The sequence below is a fragment of the Lithobates pipiens genome, unplaced genomic scaffold, assembly GCF_037356315.1.
Source record: "Lithobates pipiens isolate NorthernLeopardFrog02 unplaced genomic scaffold, aLitPip1_a1.2 Scaffold_16, whole genome shotgun sequence".
Taxonomy (NCBI): Eukaryota; Metazoa; Chordata; class Amphibia; order Anura; family Ranidae; genus Lithobates; species Lithobates pipiens.
In genome coordinates, this window is record NW_027507748.1 from 552,010,915 (window position 1) to 552,036,594 (window position 25,680).

Sequence of the window (25,680 nt, forward strand, 5' to 3'; positions counted from 1 at the left end):
TTGACAGTTCTGTGTGATATATTGTTTGACAGACCTTTAGTCTTGCCCATGATGGTGAAATTTTAATGCAAGGGCTCCTTCACACGGGCGGTCCGCCTGACGGACTCCACTTTGCTCAGCGGGGGATTGATCCGCTGAGCAGGCAGATGACAGGTCCGTCTTCGCTCACTGTGTTGAAAGGAACCTGACAGAGCCCCAGTCTCCTCTTTGGGGAGATCGGATGAAAAATGACAGCCTGTCCATTTTCATCTTATCACATCCGATCCTTCAGACAGATGGATAGGGTCTCCATCCATCTGTATTTCATGGACAGGATCAGATATTGGCAGATGTCCGCAGACATGTCACCGCTGACATCCACTGCTCCATAGGGTTGAATGGAGGGTCCGATTAGGTCCGCCTGAAAAACTGAAAAGCGGACCTAATCGTAAAGCCAGTGTGAAAGAGGCCTAAGAAAGATTCTGTGGACAGGTGTCTTTTATACACATAAAGAGTTGTCGTTAGGACCACCTTCTGAAATTGACAGGACTAAATCTGTTAGTACGTACGTCACCGCAGTACGAAGTCCCAAAGAAAACATACCAAAAAAGGTATGAAAAAAAAATATCCAAGAATGATAGGGGGGTGGGGTGTGCTTAGGTTTTAAAAGGAGTTACATTTTTGCCTGGAACTCTGCTTTAACAGCTCTCACCTTCCTGATGTAAATTCCGTACAATATTTTGTATCTTCCGATCCACAAGAGATCCACTCCTTCTGTCCAACGACTCTCTTGGCATGGGTTGTGGTTTGCCACGTTCCTGCTCCACCTCTTCTTCACTGTCGTCCTCCTCTTCTTCATCCTCTTCTTCAGCATCAAGATCTCTTTCATCTACTCCAAGATCACGTAGAAATTCGTCTTCAGACTAAAAGCAGACAAAACTAATTTTATAAGGAATCTGCCCCTTCACACCTCTAAGCCGTCCCAATTCCTGCCCCATCACACCTCAGATCAGTCCCAATTCCTTCCCCATCACCCCTCAGATCAGTCTCAATTGCTGTCCCTTCACCCCTCAGATAAGTCCCAATTCCTGCACCTTAATACCTCAGATAAGCTCCAATTCCTGCACCAAATAAGAGCTGTAAATGACTGGCTTTATGAGTAATGGTTTATTGCTGGCTTTGTGAGTACTGCAAAGCCAGATATACATTACTCACAAAACCAGTCATAAAGCATTACTTATAATGCCAGATATAAAGGGGTACTCACAAAGCTAGTTAATAAGCTTGCTCAGAAAGCAAGAGCATTGATTGATATCTGGCTTTGTGAGAAATACAAGGGCAGTTACAAAGTCAAATATAAAGGGGTACCCACAAAGCCAGTTATTAAGCATTGCTCAGGAAGCCAGATATAACACATTTCTCAGATATAATGAATTACTCACAGAGACAGATATAATGCATTACTCAGAGCCAGATATAAAAGAGTATTGCTTGGTGGGGGTGCCCGTCCCGTTGGATCCCTTAAATTACCTACTGGGACTTCCCATTTCAGGCTCAACTAAAAGAGCCAACCGGCTAACCTCTTATATTCTACTAGCCGCAAAGAGACTTTTCCCGCTGTGTTGGTTGTCTAATGCCCCGCCTCCTTGGCCCAGATTCCTCCAGCTGATATGGCAGAAATACGGCGAATGGAATACTTAACAGCCACTGTGCATGACTCCATCCCTCAGTTCGATAAAATCTGGGAGCGGTCAAATTATGGATCACCCACTCCACAATAGATTCTAACGGCCCCCACTCCTCAGGTACTGCTCCGGATTTTGTCTTACCCAACTCTTATCCATTTGCTATGGGGTGTTCTTTGTTTCTTTGGAGATCCCCATCTTTACCCAGGTGCCCTTTATTAATGGTTACCATGCGCTGGCTTCTCACTTGATGCTATTTGTCTTGTTGATATATGCATTATTGGACAATACCTTCCCGTTCTTATATGGTCTTGTTATATTCTATATACTTTTGTACAGAGTACATATTGAGTTGCATAATTATTCTGCATTTGTTTTGAAAAACTTAAAAAAAAAAAAAAGTATTGCTTTATATCTGGCTATGCAGTACTTACAAAGACAGTTATAAAGCGTTGCTCACAGTCAGCTATAAAGCAGTATTCCTTTATAATTGGCTTTCTGAGAAATGCTTTACAGCTGGCTTTGTAGGTACTACTTTTAAGTAGTACCTACAAAGCCTGTAATATTTTTAGAAAACCTGTCAAACTTAATCCACAGTCAACATGGTCTCACCTTAAGCTTGAGCCAGTTGTATGGCTGCTTACAAAGATAAGGAACAGAGACAGCAGGTGCACACTGATCTGAAAAGCCTGGGCATGAGCCGGCTCAATACAAAACTGCTGCTGCCGAGGAGAAGCAAAAAAAAAAAAAAAAATTAATGATTACCAAAGGTGCACTGTCTAACTTGAGGCGTCCTGCCCTCTGACTCACTCACTGCACAGATAGTGAAGCCAATGCCAGCGGGAAGAGAGGTGGGCAGGAAGATAAGTGGGTGGGAACCAGCCTGCATGGATAGTAAGGTGCTCAGCTGAGGCCAGCGGGAAGAGAGGTGGGCGGGAAGATAAGTGGGTGGGAACCAGCCAGCACAGATAGTGAAATGTTTAGCCGATGCAAGGGGGAAGAGAGGTGGGCGGGAAACAGGCACACAGCTTCTCCTTCATGCAGCGGCAGCACTTGGCCAGCATTCATGTTTGGGAGGTGGGTTCCAGGAACGGCTTCGCATGCCACCTGAAGGGCGGCCACGTGCCATGTCTGGCACGCGTGTTGGGGGTTGCCGATCCTTGGTATAAATCATGAAATAATTGCTGTTATAAAAGATATGTTTGTATTATCTACATGAAAAGGCTTTTTATAAAGAAACATAACTGACTGTAAATGCTGCTAAAAAAAAAGAATATTCTGATATTCTTTAACATTTGGCTTGACCTAAAATATTAATAAATTGGGTTCATTAGTGCTTGTGAGATATAGTCTATATAAATCCTAAAAATGCTCTTAGAACGTTGAAATTCCCTGTTGTAGGAACAGCCATAATTTTTCTTTGATGCAGAGATTAGAAAGATTAACAGAAAGCAACTACAATGAAATAAATTGATGCTTATGATTCTTAAAGGAAATGCTGCTCTAGGTTCCATTCTGTGGTGGTTATATGACCAAAACTGTAGGCTTTTTTCAATCCCGTTTTTTTGCTAAAATTTGAGAATCTGCAAATCTAACACTAATTTGAGGTTTTCACCTTATTTGCCAGAAATTACATGCTCAAAAGGCTAGGCTCTACATAGGAAGGACTGCAGGGAGCCCAAGTTAAACAATTAAAAGGTCCATATAGTGAACAACAGCATATAGTGAACACTTTATCTCCAAAAATACCTGTAATTCTGCTCACCCTGCCAGTCTGAGATGGTGACCTTACATTTCTATACAGCAGTTAAGCAACTACAGTCAGTGCTAAGTGTTGCCAAAAAAGCCCAAGTGCTGACACAGGGGAACGGATGTGTCCAGGCCTGATTGGCCTAGACGGGCTACAAAGCCTAGATGATGTTTGAACATAATTTGGAAATTGTAGCAGGACAGGAGTAGTCTGAACTAAGCAAGCTACAGCCTGTGTGAGCTGACTAGAGGTCTAGTTGGGTGACTGATGGAACCAGTTCAGCCAAGAGGCTCTTAGGACCTATTCGCATTAGTTGCATGCTTAAAATGTTTTGTTGTAGTGTGCAGGCCAGTGTCCATTGTAACAAGCAGTGAGGGGTGGTATGAAGTGCTGTATCAATGCATCAAACTGTTAAATATTTTTTTTTTTAAACGCAATTTAAATGTGACAAAATTCACTCTTAATGGTCTCTACACAGGATCACATTGTAAAGTGATGAGGTAACCTGCAGTGCAATTCTCATGTGCTGCAGAAAAATGCAGCATGTCTGCAGTTTTCACACCTTATATCACATCAGTGTTGTGGTGTGAATGAGGCACATAAGAGAATTGCTTTCTATGTGACACAGCAATGACTGGCGCTAATCAGGTGTAAAAAATTGCCAGTCACCACACATGGGGGACATTTACTAAAACAGATGTGCAGAGAATCTGGTGCAACTGTGCATAGTAACCAATCAGCGTCTAATTTCAGCTTGTTTAATTAAGCTTTGACTATAAGACCACTTTCACATGAATGTTCCGATTGAGTCAGTCTGTCAGTTTTTCAGGCGGATTTGTTCGGACCAGCCATTGCTCTCAATGGAACGGCAGATGTCAGCAGACACGCGTCTGCTGGCATCCGATCCAGATTGCCAAAAACAGATAGATGTGGAGACCTTTGCCATCTGTCTTGCGAACTGAATCGAATGGACAGTCACATAGAAACGGACAGGTGGTCCATTTCCATCTGCCGCCCCATAGAGGAGAGCAGGCTGTGTCTGTGTCCACTTTGCATAGCGGTGTGGACATGGACACGTCATCTGCATGCTCAGGGGGGTTCAGCAGAGAGATCCCCCTCTGAGCAGGTGGATGTGCTGGAAGAAGTCCGCCCCATGTGATAGGTGCCTAAAACCTAGACACCAATTGGTTCCTATGCACAGGTGAACCAAATTTTGTAAATCTCCCCCATAGTGTGAATGGGCCTTGAAGGTAGAAATAGACAGAACTGTGCAACAAAAAATAAAAAGGCAGATAAAAATTTATGTTCATTGTTATGTTAACCTCCCTGGTGGTATGATTAGTTCTGGTTTTAGGTGCTGAAAGCGGTACAATTATTTTGCATGGAAATTTGGCGTTTTATATTGTAGTCCTGTAATTCTTAGGAATAACTCTCTTAAATCTGTTCAAACCAGAGTCTAGCAGACATCCCGGGTATGATAAAGTTTATAATATAATAAATCATAATAAAAATTATTCAATAATGTAATTAAATGCAAAAACACTGAAATTTGCTCCACAAATCGCTATCGCTCAATTCTGCAAGTTATTATAATTTATTATCGCTCTTTTCTAGTTGGTCTAAAATCACTTTTGACATAAAGGGACAGTTTTTGGTTGCTATGGACAATCTCCAAATTCCAGGCAGAAAAAACTGTATTTATAATATAAAAGTGCATGCAGGGCACTGCACAGACCACTAGGGACAAAGGGGTGTGTAATTTTATTTATACAGTACTGTAATCTGTAAGATTACAGTACTGTGTGTGTTTTGACTTTTTTGAATTTGGAGCCGATCTCCGCTCCCATGCGCCGTATCGTCGCAGGGAACGGAGCTCAGCGGCATTCGGGCACTGTGTGAATTGAGCGGAGGACAGCTCGATCACACAGCGTGGAGGACATCGCTGGATCCAGGGGACAAGGTAAATAACCTCTCCCTGTATCCAGCGATGCGATCCCGAGTCTGGCTCGGGGTTACCGCTCGTGTAACTAAAATCGCAACCCGAGTCAGACTCGGGATCACCGGCAGGGAGGTTAAACAAACCCTAATAGGGCAAAACACTGTTACTGATGATTTGAATAAATAAAAATGATCAGAAAACCCCAAAAATAGGATTTTTGTACTCACCGTAAAATACTTTTCTCTGTAATTCACCGACTGACACAGCTCCTCTCAGCCATTGCTTGTTATGCCCACCACTCGGAGAATACTAGACATTACTTGTTATGTAACACTCAGAACTCTTCAGTTCTGCCCAGGGGGCGATCCCTTGGGCAACAACCCTCCAGCCTGCCATGCAGTCATCGGTACGTCAACAAGCAGTATAACGTAAAGAGAAAGAGGAGGGGCGGGTGCTGTGTCAGTCAGTGAATTACAGAGAAAAGGATTTTACGGTGAGTAGAAAAAAACTATTTTCTCTTATACTCACCGACCCACACAGCTCCTCTCTTAGCCATTGGGGCGTCCCCAAGCAGTGCTCAACGAGAGGTGGGAAAACAGCATAGAAAACTTCATCCACCATAGCAAGTGGGAACTAGTGAAACTACCCACAAAAAAACAACAGTGCGTGGAGAAACCCAGCACAAAACCAGGGTACCCTCAACATGAGTGACTATCCACAACCGCACCAAAAACTGCGGAATGTAATGCAACAGCGCATTAACTTAACTATACTGCATTTTTATCGAAAAACCAGGAAAAAAGTAAATATATTGCATATTCAATATAAAACTATACAAAAAAATTGCAAAACTTTGCGGCCAAAACAGGCATCAGCCGATACACGGACGTCTACCTTGTAGAACTTGGTAAACGTGTGGACAGACGACCAGGACGGCGCTTTACACAACTGAGCGACAGACGCTTGGTGCCGGAAGGCCCAAAACATTCCGATTGCCCTTGTGGAGTGGGCCGTGACCAGAAAAGGGGCCTCCTGCCCCTTCAAGGCGTAGGCTTGCACTACAATCTGTCTGATCAACCTGGAAATGGTGGCCGATGAGACCGCCATGCCTTTCTTTGGACCAGCAACCGAAACAGAGTCTGACTTCCCGAAAGGGAGCAGTGGTAGACAAATACACCTTTAGAGCCCAAACCACGTCCAGAGCATGAAGGGCCACTTCCTTAGTGTGTTTCGGCTTAGAACACAGAGATGGAAATACAATGTCCTCATTGATATGAAAAGCCGAGACCACTTTCGGCAGAAAAGACGGTTGCGGACGCAACGCCACCTTATCCTTGTGGATAACCAGATAAGGCGTCTTGCAGGACAAGGCCGCCAGTTCCGAAACTCTCCTGGCCGATGTGATGGCCACTAGAAAGACCACTTTCTGGGAAAGAGTCAACAGGGGAATCTCCCTGATATTTTCAAACGGCGGTTTTTGAAGCACCGATAACACCAGGTTCAGATCCCATGGCGGTAATGGTGGACACACCGGAGGGACTACATGTCACACCCCCTGAACAAAGGTACTCACTAAGGAGTGAGATGCCAGGGGGTTGCTGAAAGAAGACAGCCAAGGCTGATATTTGCGCCTTAATGGTGCTTGATGCCAATTTCTGGTCTACTTCTTGCTGAAGAAACAGCAGGATCCTGGTTATAGAAAAGGAGCGCGGATGCCATCCTTTCTCCTCACATATGGAAATGTAAGCCTTCCAGGTACGATGATATATCTTCCTAGAGGAAGATTTCTGTGCCCTCAACATCGTTGGGATCACCGAGTCCGACAGACCCCGGTTCCTCAACACCTGGCTCTCAATAACCATGTCGTTAAAGCCAGCGATGGTAAAGCAGGATGGAGAATCGGACCTTGAGCCAGAAGGTCTATTCGTAACGGCAGTCACCATGGGGCGTCTGCCACCAGGCGTAGTAGGTCTGCGTACCAAGGTTGCTGAGGCCAATCTGGGGCGACCAGGATCACTGGGATCCCCTCGACTTCCACTCTGCGGAGCAGACGTGGTAACAGCTTCAGTGGAGGAAAGGTGTAGATCAGCTGGTACTGATCCCATGGAGCCACCAGCGCATCCGACGCGTCTGCCCACGGATCTCTTGTCCTGGACACGAATCTCGGTACCTTCTGATTGTGGCGGGAGGCCAGAAGATCCACGTCTGGTGCGCCCCATCTCAGGCAGAGTAGTCTGAACACATCCGTATGCAATGCCCATTCTCCTGGGTCCAGCATCTGGTAACTCAAGATAGTCCGCCTGCCAGTTCTCCACTCCGGGATGTAAATGGCCGACAGCGCCGGTACGTGTCGCTCTGACCACCAAAGTATGTGAGCGACCTCCCGTGTGGCGGCTGAGCTTCTTGTTCCTCCTTGGTGATTGATGTATGCTACAGCTGTGGCGTTGTCTGACTGGATCCTGACCGGACGCCCCTGTAGTCTCATCGACCATGTGGAGAGGCACAGCCTGATCGCTCTCAGCTTGAGCAGATTGATCGGCAACTTGGATTCTTCGGCCGACCAGAGGCCCTGAGCCGACTGAATCACCATCACTCCACTGCAGCCGGATAGGCTGGCGTTCGTTGTGATCACTGTCCACTTCAGAGGTAGGAACGACTTCCCAGACTGAGTCATCGTAGACCTCAGCCACCAGATCAGTGAATCTCTGACTGACTTGCTCATCTGGCTCTTTCGATCCAGGGATAACAGATTTGTCCCATTTCGTCAATATCTCCTTCTGCAGGACTCTCGGCTGGAACTGGGCATATGGTTCTGCCTCCAAAGAGGGTACCTTGAGTCCCAGGACTCGCATGCAGAAGCGGAGCGACGACCACTTGCGGCTCATCAGCAGTTTTACCGCGGATCTGAGAGTCTGCAGTTTGTCAGAAGGGAGAAAAACTCTGGCTTCCCTGGAGTCCAGCAGCAAGCCCAAGTACTCCAGACGCTGGGTCGTTACAATCACCGACTTCTTTAGGATCAACAGCCAACCAAATTCTTGCAGGGTCTGCATGGTGATCGCTGCATCCTACTCTAATTCTGAGGCTGAAGATGCCCTCAGGAGGAGATCATTTAGGTATCCTAGGATCGGGATCCCCCATTGCCACAGCAACGCCAAAACTGGAGCCAATACCTTGGTAAAGACTCAGGGGGCTGATGCCAGACCAAAAGGAAGAGCAATAAACTGGTAGTGGGCTTCCCCAACTGCAAATCGCAGAAACTTTTGATGCCGAAGGCATATGGGTATGTGCAGGTACGCATTCTGGATGTCTAAGGACGCTAGGGAGTCCCCTTGATGGAGTGCAGCAACTACTGAGCGAACTCATTCCATTCTGAACCTCTGCACTTTCACAAAGTAATTGAGGGCTTTTAGGTCCAAGATTGGACGTACCCCTTCCTTTTTGAGAACTACAAACAGATTTGAGTAGAATCCCTGGAAACGTTCCGATTCCGGAACCGGTACAACCACCCCGCGACTCAGCAGATCCCTTACTGCGCCCCCAAGAGGGCCTCCTGGTGAGCCGGGGATACGGGTATGCTGGAGGGGAAGAATCTGATTAGCGGCCAAGAGAGAAACCATCTTGTAGCCTGAGGAAATCAGACCGCAGACCCATTGGTCAGATAGTCGAGAGGACCACCGGGCTGCAGACTTCCGAAGGCGACCCCCCACCCAAGACATGGGTGGGAGCAAACCTTCATGCCGTAGCACTTTTGTTTGTAGGCTTGAGGTTCCAGGAACGTTTTTGTCCTTCCGTGGTCGTCCTGTCAGGCTGGGGACGTTTAGCCGAAGCTCCGGGCAGATGAAGAAGGCGTTTGTGAGTGGAAAAAAAGAGGGCCCTTGCCTACTGCATGGCTCCTTAGCCTTCCTGGCCTGTGGGAGTAAGGTACTCTTACCACCAGTGGCATTTTTAATAATGTCATCCAACTATGCTCCGAAAAGCCGGTTGCCAAGGAAGGGAAGATCCGCCAGGGCTTTCTTAGATGTCTGGTCAGCAGACCAGCATTTTAACCAAATCAGGCGCCTCAGCACCACTGCTGACACTGAAGCCCTGGATAACAGAGGGAGAGTATCCAGGGCCACGTCACAAACATACTTAAGGCCTTGCACTAGTTGGTCTGATAGTTCCACACAGACAGGAGAAGCCTGTTGCTCTTCCAATTCGTGGTGCAAAACTTTTGCCCACTCAGTGTCTGTGACACAAGTGCGGATGGCAGTACTGGTCGTGCGGTTGACCCCCCACAACCGTAAACAAGGAACGAGCCACTGCCTCGGCCTTCCTGTCCTTGGGATCTTTAATGCAGGAGTCCCCTCTACGGGAATCGTATTTAACCTGGATACTGGGGGGTCCACGACCAGAGGAGCCGACCACTTCTTGAGAAGGCTTTTCTCAAAGGGGCAATGCACTGCCATGCATTTGGGGACCAAAAAGGTCCTTTCCGGGCAACCCCATTCCTTGTAAATGAACTTGTCAAAATAAGTCAGATACGGAAAAACCTTAGCTGAACGTGCTGGCTTATGGGACCCAAAAGGGATGCTACCTCAAAAGAGGTTGGCTCCTGGATCTTCAGTGTATCACGCACAGCTGTGATAAGTGCTCCAACAAGCACTTTGTCGTGCACGAACCCAGACAGGGATTCATCCTTACTGTCCGAGCGGTCCTGGTCAGCGTCATCTGACAAGACAGAGTGGGGCTCACCAGTCTGTGTCAGAGCTCTCCCCAGAGAACGGGGGGGTTCTGGGGGGGGGGGGGGGGGAGACTGATGGGAGGGGGGGCAGGGACCGCTTTTTTGCACCCTTTTGCCCACGTGCCGTCTCCATCTTGGCAACAAACTAATTGAGGACCGCCGTCAGGGTGTCCAGGGGCACTGCGCAGTCCGGTTTGCAATTGCCTGGATTTCAGGGTCACCACCCTGAGGGGTTCTGCGCTATCCAGCAGGTAGAGCCTGTAGTCCCTGTTGGCTCCTAGGTGCAGAGGAAACAGTGCTGTGTTGGTGGAAGCAGCTGCAAATGGTGCTAAAACCGCTCTGAAGTGTGCTCAGGCTTCAAGAAAATGGCCGCCCAGCATTCAGCACAAGGACATAAAACACAGGGAAAACGGCTGTGAGAGCACAGGAGCACATGCTGCCACTAGAAAACACAAAAAAAAACGTGTTCAGGCTTCAAGAAAATGCCCGCCGGTGTCCTTTATAGTAACAATCAACTGAAAAATGGCCACTGAAGCCCAGGAGAGCATGCTGCCCTTGCCCACACCTAAAATGGCCACCGAAAGCAGCTCCATGAGGTACACGGAGAAACACAATGGCGGTGAGCACAGCGCTCCGCAGGACACCAGCATGGCCTCACAGACACCTTCCAGGGGCATGAAGAACAGGACCCAGGACACAGCTAGCCAGCGCAACCCCCCCCCCCACCAGGTGAGAGCCCCCCCCCCCCCCCCCCGGAGAGTCCTTGCACAGACACACACATACCGCTCAGCAGCATCCCTAGATGGAGGGGGGGGGGGGGGGGGAGTAAGAGGGGGACAGGGAGAAAGGTGAGGGATCCGAATCGACCTCCCAGGGAATGCCCAGCTGCTCAGCCCGGCCGAGGCAGGGTGAGCTGTACTTGCCAGTCCTGAAGAGCTGGGAGACATTCCATCACAGACCCACTCACTGATCAGTACAGGGTGGCTGCTGGCCCAGCATACTGTGATGCAGACATCAGTAGCCCGGTCATATGTATGCCCTGGAGCATAAAAGCTCACCGACCACCTCTGGAGCTGAGGTTTCATTGTGGCCTGCCTAGCGCGTAGCTGCAGCCTGCACAGGCTCGATGGCCGGACTGGGGAGAATACAAGGATAAGAGTATCCAGCCTGTCACCCAGCCGGCTGTTGATAGCAGATCACAGGATCAATCATCTTGCGCAAAAAAAAAAGTCACGCTTCTGCAGAAAAATGCACAGACCAATGGGCCTGCAGGGTTCCTAGGTTTTTCTCCTTCACTAGGCAAAATAAAACTGATGACTGCATGGCAGGCTGGAGGATTGTTGCCCAAGGGACCGCCCTCTGGGCAGAACTAAAGAGTTCTGAGTGTTACATAACAAGTAATGCCTAGTATTCTCCTAGTGGTGGGCATAACAACCAATGGCTAAGAGAGGAGCTATGTTGGTCGGTGAATATAAGAGAAACATTTTACTGGGTGGTCCTTGGAAAACACTATGGGGGGCAATTAACTAAAACTGAAAAGTGCAATATCTGGTGACATTTTGCATGGTAGCCAATCAGCTTCTAACTTAAGCTTGTTCAATGAAACTGATTGTACTGCCCCCCCCCCCGAGCACGCTTGCTCTGGGAGCACTTGTGCATGTTCACTCTCGAGCCACGTCAGAGATAAAGAGTATGGCTCGGTCCCACCCCCTGCTCCCTCCTCACTGGCTGTAGTTGACAGCCAGTGAGCTTCTGCTCTCCTGCACATTGATAGAACAAGATCAGGCTCAGGTGAGTATAAGTGCGGTCAGTAGGGGAGCTGCACACTGAAGGTTTTTTACCTTCATGCATAGAATTCATGAAGGTAAAAAACCTTCAGCCTTTAGAACCACTTTAAAGTATTAGGCAGAATATTTTAAAATGAAAAATAATAAATACGTCATACTTACCTGGCCCCGATCCTCCTCTTCTCGAGTTCCCCGTTGGTGCTCCTGGCCCCTCCCTACTGCCAAGTGCACCCGCAGCTTGCTAAGGGAGCATGTGAGTAGGCTAGTTCCAGAGCTGCTGCTCTGTGTGTCCATTCACACACAGTGCAGCTTTGTCTACCCCCTTCCCTGCTCTCTGCTCATTGGTTCACTGGCTGTAGATTTGCTCCTGCTGCTGTCTCAGTCAATGAGGGAGAGACCTGGGACAGTCGAGGCTCTGGTGCACATCGCTGGATTGAGAAGAGACTTGGGAAGGTATTTAATGTTTTATAAATATAGATATACATTTCAGTGTTCTCATAATTGTTTGTAGACATGTATGTATAGACAGGTAAGAAACAGATCCGGGGGGATCCACATACTATGCCAGATTTTCCTTTTCTCTTCCTCTTCTTATAAAGTTCTTTCCGGTCAGACACGAGGCCCATGCTTATTAGTTTTTCTATAATTCTGGCTTTGGAACGTTTTGCTGTAATATGCTTCATGATATTCCCCAGAGTATCTGCAATAAAAACAGTAAAGTTACGCTTGACAAGGCCACGATCTGGTAAATGAGGTTTAATGTTGATGAATGTAGTCATGCACTTGGGGGCTAAGAATATGCATGCATCATACATAATTGGGGGGGGGGGGGGGGGGGCTATGGTGAAGGATCTGGGTGTTCCAAGCTTAATAATATCATGCAATTCCAAGCTGCGGTTTCTAAAGCGAGCAAAAATCTTGTATTGAGAGGTATGGACTCCAGAGAGAGAGTGAGATATAATTTTGTCCCTGTACAAATCATTAGCAAGACCTCATCTGGAATATGGAGTTCAGTTTTGGACACCGGTTCATAAAAAGGATATCGGAGAACTGGAGAAAGTCCAGAGAAGGGGAACCAAATTGATAAGAGGCATGGAGGAGCTCAGCTATGAGGAAAGATTAGAGGAACTGAATTTATTCTCTCTTGAGAAGTGGAGATTAAAGGGAGATATGATCACCATGTATAAATACAGAAGTGATCCATATAGTCAACTAGATGTACAGCCATTTACTTTCAGGTTATCACAGAGGACAAGGGGGCACTCTTTACCTCTGGGAAAGAATGGAGAAAAAAAAAAAAAAAAAAGATTGAACCTCCACATATGGAAACTTTCTCTTCACAGTAAGGGTCCGTTCAAACAGGGGCAACACGACTTTTGGAGGCAACTTGGACACGACCTGAACACGACTTGGGGCGACTTACAACATGACTTTAAGGCGCCCCAGGCCAGGCGACTTTTGCCGCGGCCAATCAGAGAATGAGCTCTCAAGAGGGAACTCCACGCCAAATTTATGAAAAAAATTTGGCGTGGGTTCCCCCTCAGAGAGCATACCAGGCCCTTAGATCTGGTATGAATATTGAGGGGAACCCCCTATGCCGAAAAAAACGGCGTGGGGGTCCCCCCAGACCCTTATCAGAGCACGCTACCCGACCGGCCAGGAAAGGGGGTGGGGACGAGCGTGCGGGCCCCCCCTCCTGAGCCGTACCAGGCCGAGTGCCCTCAACATGGGGGGGTGCCTTGGGGAGGGGGGGCCACGCGGCCCCCCCACCCCAAAGCACCTTGTCCCCATGTTTATGAGGACAAGGGCCTCTTCCCGAGAACCCTGGCCGTTGGTTGTCGGGGTCTGCGGGGGGCTTATCGGAATCCGGGAGCCCCCTTTAATAAGAGGGCCCCCGGATACCGGCCCCCCACCCTATGTGAATGAGTATGGGGTACAACGTACCCCTACCCATTCACCTGTGAAAAAAATGTAAAACAACAACAACACAGGGATAAAATAGTTTATTGCACAGCTCCAGGGGTCTTCCGTCTTCGGGGTCTTCTCGCCGGACTCCTCCGCTATCTTCTGCTAGCTCTTTTGCTAGCGGAGGAGCCCGGCTTTCTTCTTCATCGCCGCCCTTTTCTTCCGACTTCGGGGGTCTTGTCCCCCTCTTCAGTTCTTCTTGCCGGGCCACCGCTTCTTCTTTCAGCTCTTTTACTAGCGGTGGCCCGGTCTTCTGTCGCCGCCGCCGCCTTCCGTTCTTCTTGAGATGTTGACTCGACGCTCTCTCCGGCTGCAATGCCAGGGACGCGGTGCGCGGCGACTTATATAGGGACAAGAGGCGGGGTCGCCGGTTGATGTCACATTGTGTCACGATGTCACAGTCCCGGAGGATGCTGGGACTGTGACATCATAAGGGGGCGGGGTCACCATGTGACATCAACCGGCGACCCTGCCCCTTGTCCCTATATAAGTCACCGCGCACCGCATCTCTGGCATTGCGGCCGGAGAGAGCGTCGAGTCAACATCTCCAGGAGAAGAAGAAGAACGGAAGGCGGCGGCGACAGAAGACCGGGCCACCGCTAGTAAAAGAGCTGAAAGAAGAACCGAAGAGGGGGACAAGACCCCCGAAGTCAGAAGAAGAGGGCGGCGGCGAAGAAGAAAGCCGGGCTCCTCCGCTAGCAAAACTGCTAGCAGAAGATAGCAGAGGAGTCCGGCAAGAAGACCCCCCCGAAGACGGAAGACCCCCGGAGCTGTGCAATAAACTATTTTAACCCTGTGTTGTGTTTTTTTTTTTACATTTTTTTCACAGGTGAATGGGTAGGGGTACATTGTACCCTATACTCATTCCCATAGGGTGGGGGGCCGGTATCCGGGGGCCCCCTTATTAAAGGGGGCTTCCGGATTCCGATAAGCCCCCCGCCTGCAGACCCTGACAACCAACGGCCAGGGTTGTCGGGAAAAGGCCCTTGCCCTCATCAACATGGGGACAAGGTGCTTTGGGGTGGGGGGGCCGCGCGGCCCCCCCTTCCCCAAGGCACCCCCCATGTTGAGGGCACGCGGCCTGGTACGGCTCAGGAGGGGGGCCGCACGCTCGTCCCCACCCCCTTTCCTGGCCGGCCGGGTAGCGTGCTCGGATAAGGGTCTGGTATGGATCTGGGGGGGACCCCCACGCCGTTTTTTCGGCGTAGGGGGTTCCCCTTAATATTCATACCAGACCTAAGGGCCTGGTATGCTCTCGGAGGGGGAACCCGCGCCAATTTTTTTTTCATAAATTTGGCGTGGAGTGCCCTCTTGAGAGCTGATAATTCTGTCAGAGTCGCCTCCGTATAGACGGAGATCCGACTTGGAGGCGACCTCCATTGAAATCAATGGGTACCGGTCGCCTACAAGTCGGATTCAAGTAGTACAGGAACCTTTTCTGAAGTTGGAGCGACTTCAGTAGTGTGCATTAAGACAGCTCTCATTCACTTACATTGATTTTTACATGTTGTCCGACCTGAGGCGACTAGGGGCGACCTGAAGTCGGATCGGAGTTGCCCCTGTGTGAACGGACCCTAATAGTTGTGAAAATGTAGAACTGACTGCCTCAAGAACTAGTTCTAGCCAGGTCAGCAGATTGTTTTAAAAAAGAGCTGGATGCATTTCCAAATGCAAAAATTATAACTGGATCTCAACATTCATAAGTAACACCAGAGTGTTGATCCAGTGAATATCCAATTGCCTCCTGGGGGATCACAAAGTAATTTTATTTCCTCTGCTGAAGCAAACTGGACCATGTTTCATAGGTATAAAGAACTGTGGACATAGAGTTGTGTATTATTATAATAATAATACAGGATTTATATAGCGCTAACAGTTTACGCAGAACTTTACAACATTAGGGCAGACAGTACAATTCTAATACAGTTCAATACAATAGGAATCAGAGGGCACTGCATATAGAGGTTTTCTATTTTTTTTACTGGTTAAACATGTAGTTTTTTCAACCTAACTAACTATGGTTCACAAAAAAGACTTCTTCCATATAAAAAGTTAAACATTGTAACTTGTGCTTATTCAGAATGAAAATACACATTGCTCTGTTGATTAAAAAAAATTTAAAAGTCTACTTGTACTAATATCTAATCATTGTAACTAACCATTTACCGTATATACTCGAGTATAGGCCGACCCGAATATAAGCCGAGGCCCCCAATTTACCCCCCAAAAAACTGGCAAACTTATTGACTCGTGTATAAGCCGAGGGTGAGATATGCCTGTCCATCCCTGTGTGTGTGTCCGTCCCTGTGTGTCCGTCCATCCCTGTGTGTGTGTGTGTCCATCCATCCATCCATCCCTGTGTGTGTGTGTGTCCATCCATCCATCCATCCCTGTGTGTGTGTGTGTCCATCCATCCCTGTGTGTGTGTGTCTCCATCCATCCATCCATCCCTGTGTGTGTGTGTCTCCATCCATCCATCCATCCCTGTGTGTGTGTGTCTCCATCCATCCATCCATCCCTGTGTGTGTGTGTCTCCATCCATCCATCCCTGTGTGTGTGTGTCCGTGTGTGTCCGTGTGTGTGTGTGTGTGTGTGTGTGTGTGTGTGTGTGTGTGTGTGTGTGTGTGTGTGTGTGTGTGTCCAGCCTACCTGTGTCCCGAGCCTCCGTCCCGTGCCTTGCCTCCTTGCCTCCGTCCCATGCCGTGCCTTGCCTCCTTGCCTCCGTCCCGTGCCGTGCCTTGCCTCCGTCCCGTGTCGTGTCGTGCCTTGCCTCCGTCCCGTCCCGTGCCGTGCCTTGCCTTGCCTCCGTCCCGTGCCTTGCCAGGATCGCCTCGGCGGCCATTCTAAAATTCAAAAGCCCCGCCTCCGCCTGTGATAGGCGGAACACTGAATTTCCCAGCAGCCTGTGTTCCGCCTATCACCGATATCGTCTCATCCTCGTACTACGGACGAGGATGAGACGATGTCCGTGATAGGCAGAACACAGGCTGCTGGGAAATTCAGTGTTCCGCCTATCACAGGCGGAGGCGGAGAAGGAGGCGCGGCTTTCAAATTGTAGTATGTCCGCCGTCTGTCTGCTCGATACGCTGATCGAGCAGTCAGACGGCGATGACTCGAGTATAAGCCGAGGGGGGCACTTTCAGCCTCAAAAAAGAGGCTGAAAATCTCGGCTTATACTCGAGTATATATGGTATCCTATTAGAGCATCATGGGGGGATATGGTAACATGGAGCAGCCAGAATTCAGAGCAGCTGTGCATGGCAACCAATTAACTTAGTTTTAATTTTCAAAGCTTACAGGAGAAGTTCACCTTTTGTAACATGTTACACCCATATTCTGGGTGTAACATGTTACAAATGTATTGTCCCCTGCACCCCTTTTTAGCAGAAAGCGGGGGATCTTCTCCCCCCACTCTAAAATAAAAAAAATGCTCCGCTCAGCCACGTCATGTATTCACAGTGTTCTGTGAATGGGTAAATGACAAGTCCCGACAGCCTTTGGCGCATGTCGGCTTGTAGTTTCTTAATGAGCTACTAGGGTGCTGTTGAGCACTGGGGTTAGTTCATTGGTTCTTCCTGACAGTGTTAAACTGCCTTATACTGACAGTCTGCAGGAAAACTACATTACATCGGTGATCTGCTGATCGTGGGTGCAATGCTTTCCAGGCTCCTACAACAAAACAAAAAAAAATAGTAAAATGCAAACCTTTTTACCTGCAAAAATATGTATTTGTTATTTTTTGTTAAAAGGTGAACTTATCCTTTAACTGAACAATCTAGCAGCTGATTGGTTACTATGCACAGCTGCTCAAGATTCTGTATATTCTAATTTTAGTAAATGTCTCCAGTGAGAGTTTGCCTTTACACCATCTGATGCCGTTTGTTTTAAAATTTACCCTACAAGTCTAACCACTTGCCGCCCGCCATATAGCAGAATGACGGCGGCGAAGTGGTTGCAATATCCTGACCGGACGCCATATAACGAGATCAGGATATTAAGCCGCTGCACGCTCCCGGGGGGCCCGCATTGCGGTGAACGATGGTGCTGTGTGTCACTAACACACCGCAACTACGATCTTGGTAAAGTCTCCCACTGAGAATTTTTCACCACGTGATCAGCCGTGTCCAATCACGGCTGATCACAGTGTAAATAGGAAGAGCTGCTGATTGGCTTTTCCTCACTCGCGCCTGTCAGACGCAAGTAGAGGAGAGCCGATCAGCTGCTCCTCTGGCGGGGGGGGGGGGGGGGGGGGGGGGGGGTCCTGTGCTGATCTATTATCAGCGCAGCCCTCCCCCCGAGGATACCCACACTGGACCACCAGGGATGCCACCAGACCACCAGGGATGCCCAGCACCAGGTATGCCACCCTAGACCACCAGGGATGCCAGTCAGTGCCCACAATGGATGCCAATCAGTGCCCACAATGGATGCCAGGGCCCACAATGGGCATCACTGATTGGCATGCATTGTTTGGCATCCATCCTTACAATACTTTACGCTACAATGCCACCTATCAGTGCCCATCCCGTGCCGCCCATCAGTGCTCATCCATACCCATCCTTGCCACCTATCCATGCCAATCCGTACCACCTATCAGTGCCACTTCATTGGTGCCCATCAGTGCCGCCTTATCAGTGCCCATCACTGCAGCCCTGTCAGTGCCCATCAGTGAAGAAAACGTACTTATTTACAATGTTTTGTAACTGAAACAAAAAAAAATTAAAAACATTTTCTGCCTTTTTTTATTTTTTTAGCAGAAAATAAAAATCCCAGAGGCGATCAAATACCACCAAAAGAAAGCTCTATTTATGGGAACAAAATGATAAAAATTTAGTTCGGGTTGTAACATGACCGCGCAGTTGTCAAAGTGCGACAGCGCTGAAAGCTCAAAATTCGTCTGGGCAGGAAGGTGTATAAGTGCCCTGTACTGAAGTGGTTAAAGAGGAACTGCAGTCTGCTCAAATAATTTGTAATAAAAACACCTTTGCCATTCTGCAGCTTCCCTCCAACCACTTTGCATAATATTTTATATATACTGCGATTCTGTACTTCCCAAATATGCTACAGAAATCTCCCTCCACTGAGGCTGGATTCACACCTATGCATTTTTTGTGCTTTTTGCATTTTGCAGATTTGCACTACAGAATGTGTTCCATAAGAAACCATGTTAAACGGACTGTAGTACAAATCTGCAAAATGCAAAAAGCACTAAAACTGCATAGGTGTGAATCCAGCCTGTTTGGCTGCATCCATTTTAATTGTGGGCAGCTGAAGCTACTGCCCTGTTCACTTCCCGGATTTACAGACACATAGAGGCTCTAATTGGCCCTCCTGTGACTTATCCCCCCTCCCTTCCTGCAAACTCTCACGAGAGGGAGAGGGCTGTGTATGATGTCAAAAGCCTAGGCTTTTTTTTTACCAGACAAGAAACAGGAAGTGGGCTGCATAAGGCCTCTTTCACATCCGCTTGCTCAGTGGGGATTGCTCCGTCAATCCCCACTAAGCAGGAAGATGACAGGTCCGTCTCTGCACACTGCACAGGGATGGACCTATCAGAGCGCCGCTCTCCCCTATGGGAGATTGGATGATGACGGACCACAGATTTCGTCGTCAACCGATCCGATGACTGATGGAAAAGTAGGTTTTTCCTCCTTCACACTTTTTCGGATCCGAGCGGGTTGGATGTCAGCGGACATGTCACCACTGACATCCGATGCTCCATAGAGGTCTATGGAGCATCCATTCAGGTCCGCCTAAAAAACTGACAGGCGGACCTGAACGGATCGTTCGTGTGAAAGAGGCCTAAGGCATTTAATGACAAAAAAAAAAAATGTTTTACTATACAAAGTTAAAACAACAAGGGCAGAAGATTTAATAGATGAAAAAAATGACTGAAGGTCCGCTTTAACATGTTTTTAACTTTGGGCTAATTCAAAAGTTACCACAACCCTGTCACCCAACCATAAACCCAAATAAAAAAAAAAAAAAAAGGGATGATAGCGGTGCCGAAACCGCCATTCCTTTGAACAGAAAATGTCAGCTGAAGTTTCATCCCGCTGATCTCTGCATCAGTAATGTGTCCTGTCACAAAGGGGTGGGATATGCCGCTAAAGCTTAGTACACATGGGCCGAACGTAAGGTGACGTAATGGTTCGGTTCAATAAAAACCGCCCGACATTTGGCTCGTGTTTGCATCAGTCAGTGAGGCTTCTGTCAGACAAACATGATGGAAAACCAGTAGCCGATAGGGTCCCGATCAGCATTCTCAGCCAATGGCTGAGAGGGCTGACCAGAGTGTTCTGGTGGGGGGATGTCTTCCTGTCAGAACACAAGAGCTCAGTGGGGGGAGATCGCTGCATTAACAACAAACTGTTAGTACAGCAGCTCCGACCAGAATTATTAGTGTGTACCGGGCTTTACACTGAACTCCATGCAACCAAACAGGGCAGCAGTGGAACAAAGGGAAGATAAATATGTGCAGCCTTGCCTGCATGAACAAGCCAAAGGTTCAGTTTGAGTTGACAAGGAGGATAATCTTTATGGACATAGTAATTGTGTAAAATGCTGATTGCTAGGCTCTTATCCTGACACCCTCTTGTTTCATTATTTTAAGTCATGGAGTAACATCATCAACTCACCAAAGTGGGAACAGGCCGATTGGCCATTATTCTCTATAGCCAGACCTATTTTGGTTTAGAACAGGAGTTGGCTCCTGAAGACTGGAAGGAATTTAGGAACTGATAAACATCCACTTGATCCATGCAAAAGGATCCTTTACATGTTTCGCAAAGTCTTGCAATATATCAAATTTCCTTCATATGATATATGTAAACTTAACTTTAAACAATGGAATAAATGATTACATTATCAATAACAAAAATATTGGATTTACCATCTGTTTCTTGAAACTCCTCAAAAAGTCTCTGAAGTTCCATCTCCTGATCTTCTGTCCAGAGCACAATTCGAGTTCCCTTACTGCAAAGATGCAAAAAGAAAAATAATTTAAGATTTTTTTCCGATATACATTTTTGATGCATATAAACCAATGTTATCAACGCTGTAATATACATAGAAAGCTCATCAGATGCCTGAAAGTATATCTACCCAAGCATTAGCCATCACTGGCATACAAAAAAAAAACCTGCTGGAGCATAAAACTGTCTAGGAGTAAGTGAACGCTGCTGTGAATGCTTATGGAATATATGAGGAAATGCAAATATCTTGCCATCAGATGCACAAAATAATAAATTAATACTTGCACTTCTTTTTTGAAATCCTTTGCACTGTCAGCAAGTCCCATCTGCACAAGATGGTTAATAATTTGTTTCCTAGTTCGAGATCCAGGCTTCAGGTTTGCCAAGATACTGTCCACAACATCAGCACCTGTAATGTTATATTTTCATTAATCAAAAAGTACCTGAACAAAGTTCCAAACAAATTCCAAGTAAACATTTTGAGCCCTACCTCTCTGAGTTAAACTAGCCAAGCCGCCGCACCCCCCCCTCCCCCCATAGGGACCTGATGAAGTCACGCGACGGTGACGAATACGTGTCGGAAAGAGAGAGAGACACCGGAAGTGACGCTGGAGCGCACCGTTCGTTTTATGTGTACACCGCTGTATACGAGTGCTCTACAATGCGAGTACCCTGCTGTTAGTATTTAATAAACGCGTTTACATTAAACTACTACACTATGGACTACTATTCCTATGTTTTATGAGGTATACCCACCCTAAGATACCAGAGCTGGGGACGCTAAGAGATATATACCTACATTCTAATAAGGCTGTAACCTCACAGCCGTGAGGTAAGGGCACATCCACCAACTTACTGGACGGAGGGAAGAAATAATCACTGCACTCTTATGTTTGCATGATTTATGACAGCACCAACACCTGAGTTTGAAACATAGCTGAAGCTTATACTCGCAGAATTTGCACGTCTATTCTAACTTTATGGACTGAATATTTTATAGCACCAGCACTTTAATTTGTTTGCTGCTTGCAGTGTTTGCACAATGGAATGCACTATATAAAATATTAGCCTATGTTTTATTTTGCTGCTATTTTTTCTTTTTGATATATTTAGTGTGGTTTCATATTTTGCACATTCACTTGGCACTTTGTTTTGCATTTTTGCACATTTATAATTGCGATTAGATTATGCGCATATGTATATTATCCAGATACTATTTCACGATTGCTAATATACTATACATGAAGCACATTATGCTCATTGTGGAGCATTTATACTAAAAGGTGACTTTTTGACACTAAGTAAGCAAGTCTATATCCATCTATACACTTTTTTCTCACTACTCTTTATCTACAGTCTGAATACCTAACCGTCCTGTTCACTTTTCCTTGCTTTGCCTTCCCTCTCTCTTTTTCTTAATCTCTATATATACTGTGCGACACTATTATCTATAATTAGCAAGCTCTTTTGGGGTAGGAAAACCCTCTTTCAGTGTACGCAGCAGTTTTTCTATTTCTTTGTTTGGTTGGTTGGCGCAGAGGTATTTTATATACCAAATTCAGTATATGCACAGGGGTGCATAAATGTACAGTACTGCATTCAATTCAGCAAATGCGTTACCAGAGGATGGCTTTGGCTAGTGGGAGTAGCACCTCCCACTGGCACCACGTCTCCGCTCCAAACACTGGAGGTATCAGCAATGACCAAGAAGCCTGCCTGAATTGTCCTCACTCCATAGAAACCTCTCTTTAAACTTTGCACTCTTCCTCACAATTGGGTTTCTGTTATTTGCTACTCGCCAGAAGCATGCTAACGTGACGTGGGCCCTCTTATTTAAAAGTTCCCTCAGCCAAAATGGCCACCATCACTTCTGTTTAGTGTCCAATTAGACCTCTTCTCTTGCGGCACTGTATGGAATCTCTAAGTGTACAATTCTGTTATGAGACTCCCCTTCCCATGTAATAATGGCACAGAGCCAGCAGCACTGTGCTTTTATACAAAACATCTGTCAGCACAGTATGTAAACAAAGACTGGAGACCATGGGCAAGATAAATATGCTTCTGGGGAGGGTAATCAGAAGATATACTCAGTGGTGGCATGGTAGGCAAAAAAGACTAGTGCACTTTGATAGGGTACTTATCCTTTAGCCAACAGTAAGGCAGAAACACAGCCGGTCATGAGACGGATGCTCATAATAAATGCAGTATGCAGTTGTGTATTTAAAACATTGCGCAAGGTTTGTATTGAAAAGTTTTTCATTATGTGAAAAGTATATAATAATTAAAGAGGAATTGAGCTCTGAAAACGGTGCCCAAAAGACTTTCAGAGGGCAAAGGATTAGACACAAATATTGCACATAGTCTGCAGCACTGACTGATTTCCTTTATCCACCTACCATGTCTTATACTGCAGTTTCTGTATGGAGGGGGCCATCTTGGTAATGGCAGAGCTTTGTCAGAGCCTCCAGCAAGGAAAACGGTTAACAGCACAGTAGTGAAATCAACATATCTCACTCTATCTCCTGAAACCAGCAGTGCTTTAGCTTTACACTGCAAATATACAGCTATAAAGGTATAGACACCCTCAAATACTAGGCGATGCAATGCAATTTTTCATTAGGAATTCAAGATATGATTCATTATTTAGGGTAGTGCTTAAGCACAATCCACATGAACACATTATAGAAACATAAGGGACATTTTTACCTTCAATCTCTTTATACTGAAAGTACAAGGATCGAAGTTCCTCCTCCTCTGCTGGTGTCCATTTTATACGTTTTCGAGTATTATCACTGAATAATGAGAATGCTGCCCATTAGAACATGGCTACTGTATATAATGTGTTGTACTCCTACAGCTCTATTCACCCTGTTAGAGCCTCACCTTTCTTCCTCACCAGGCTGGCGGTAACCCTCTGTCATCTCTCGAATTACAGTGGTATTTTTCCAAAAAAGGAGCTCTACATAGGCCTTGTTGTTTGTAGCAGAAAGTGCAAAGAACTTATTCAGGATAAATTTAGAAAATGCTACTAGTTCCTGCAAAACAGAAGATGGAAAACTGCCATCAGCTTTTTTTTTTTAAATTGTATCCATGGTCAAAATAAATCATGTATTCATTTACAGTTTGAAATTCAATTATTTTAATCCTGCTTCTATTAACCTGAATGGTTGTGAAAATCTCACACATTTATTTCCTTGCAGTGGTGGCCCATCCATTGTTTGCTTGGTGCCCCCCCCCCAAAAATCTACCACTGGCCCCCACGGTTTTCTTGTATGCTTTGATCCAAATCCACTATGCCCTGCGAGTGGATATTGCTGTGTCACAGCCTGCCTTCTGAACCACAGATGTGCAAACAGCAGGAATTATTGTAGAAGGTAGAGGTAGTAGAGGATTCACAGCTCGAGGGCAGTAAGGTACTACCCCGTTTCCCCAAAATACGACCTAGCGTAATTGTCAGTGATGGCTGCAATATAATCCCTACCCCCCAAATAAGCTCTAGTTAAAGTCCTTGTAGGTATTATTTTCAGGGTAGGGCTTATATTTCAGCCATCAGCGACAATCACGATAGGTCTTATTTTCGGGGAAACAGGGTATGGGACATGTAGTCCTTAGAAATTGAAAGTAAACCGCAGAGGGGAAGCTGCAAAGCAATCAGGGATAGATGGCTAGCAGAAAGGCAGCACTCACAACATGACAAGAGATTTTTCAAGTAAGCTTATATTGGATTGTCAATAATATAAAGACAAGCAGTAGCGCTTCAAAGTATACCTGGGAATTGTAGATCAAGTGACCCTTGTACCAAAGAAAGTCACCATATACTGCACGAAATATAGTTTCAATTATTATTAATCACTGGTGCTCAGATTTCCACTCCACAAACAGATTGACGCTGTTGGCGGAGTGGAACGCTGAGCCCATTTGTTACATTTCACCAGTGATTAACATTGGAAGCATATTCCTACAAGTATACAGTGACTTTCTTTGGTACCAAGGTCACTTGATCTACAGTCCCCAGATGTGCTCTGAAACGCTGCCTCTTGTCTTTATATTTTGTTATCCCTTTCCAGTGGTTGGTCAGCTGCTCAGGTTTGGGGGACCTTTCAGCCTTTGGGAGATGTCTAATAAACAGCGCTGGGGCTTAGAATATTTTATTGTCAACAATAGCCATTGCTTCTATTGCTATTACAATGATGATGTTATAAATGAACGTATATGCTGTGGCCACATAACTCATTTAACAGCAAATGACAAAGTTCCTGAATAGTATTTGTGAAAGACAATAACTTTATTATGTCATCACATTTTCAAAAGGGCCATAAATGAAGAGGCCTCACTGAGTCACATAGGGGTTGATTTACAAAAACTGGAAAATGCTAAATCTGGTGCAGCTGTGCATGGTAGCCAATCAGCTTCTAACTTCAGCTTGTTCAATTAACCACTTCAGCTCCGGACCAATAAACACCTTAAGGACCAGAGGTCTTTTTGCAATTTCGCACTGCGCTGCTTTAACTGGTAATTGCGCGGTCATGCAATATTGCACCCAAACAAAATTTGCGTCCTTTTCTTCCCACAAATAGAGCTTTCTTTTGATGGTATTTGATTGCCTCTGCGATTTTTTTTTTTTGCGATATAAATGGAAAAAGAGCGAAAATTTTGAAAAAAAAAGATATTTTCTTCTTTTTGTTATAAGAAAAATCGAATAAACTAAATTTTAGTCATACATTGAGGGCAAAATTTATTCAGCCACATGTCTTTAGTAAAAAAAATGTCAATAAGCGTATATTTTTTGGTTTGCGCAAAAGTTATAGCGTCTACAAACTAGAGTACATTTTCTGGAATTTACACAGCTTTTAATTTATGACTGCCGATCTCATTTCT

General features: G+C 46.4%; 1 protein-coding gene across 5 annotated transcripts in view; it reads right to left on the reverse strand.

The window, feature by feature from the left end:
- Positions 1-25,680, reverse strand: part of TIMELESS (timeless circadian regulator) — a 166,659-nt gene that overhangs the window by 32,723 nt on the left and 108,256 nt on the right. For all 5 annotated transcript variants that reach the window (XM_077483456.1, XM_077483459.1, XM_077483455.1 and 2 more), the window contains 6 exons: positions 23,686-23,837; positions 23,509-23,594; positions 21,088-21,211; positions 20,721-20,803; positions 12,424-12,563; positions 692-902 (listed from right to left, as the gene is read on the reverse strand). In XM_077483456.1, coding sequence (XP_077339582.1) covers positions 692-902; positions 12,424-12,563; positions 20,721-20,803; positions 21,088-21,211; positions 23,509-23,594; positions 23,686-23,837 — 796 coding nt within the window. The remainder of the gene's footprint in view (positions 1-691; positions 903-12,423; positions 12,564-20,720; positions 20,804-21,087; positions 21,212-23,508; positions 23,595-23,685; positions 23,838-25,680) is intronic.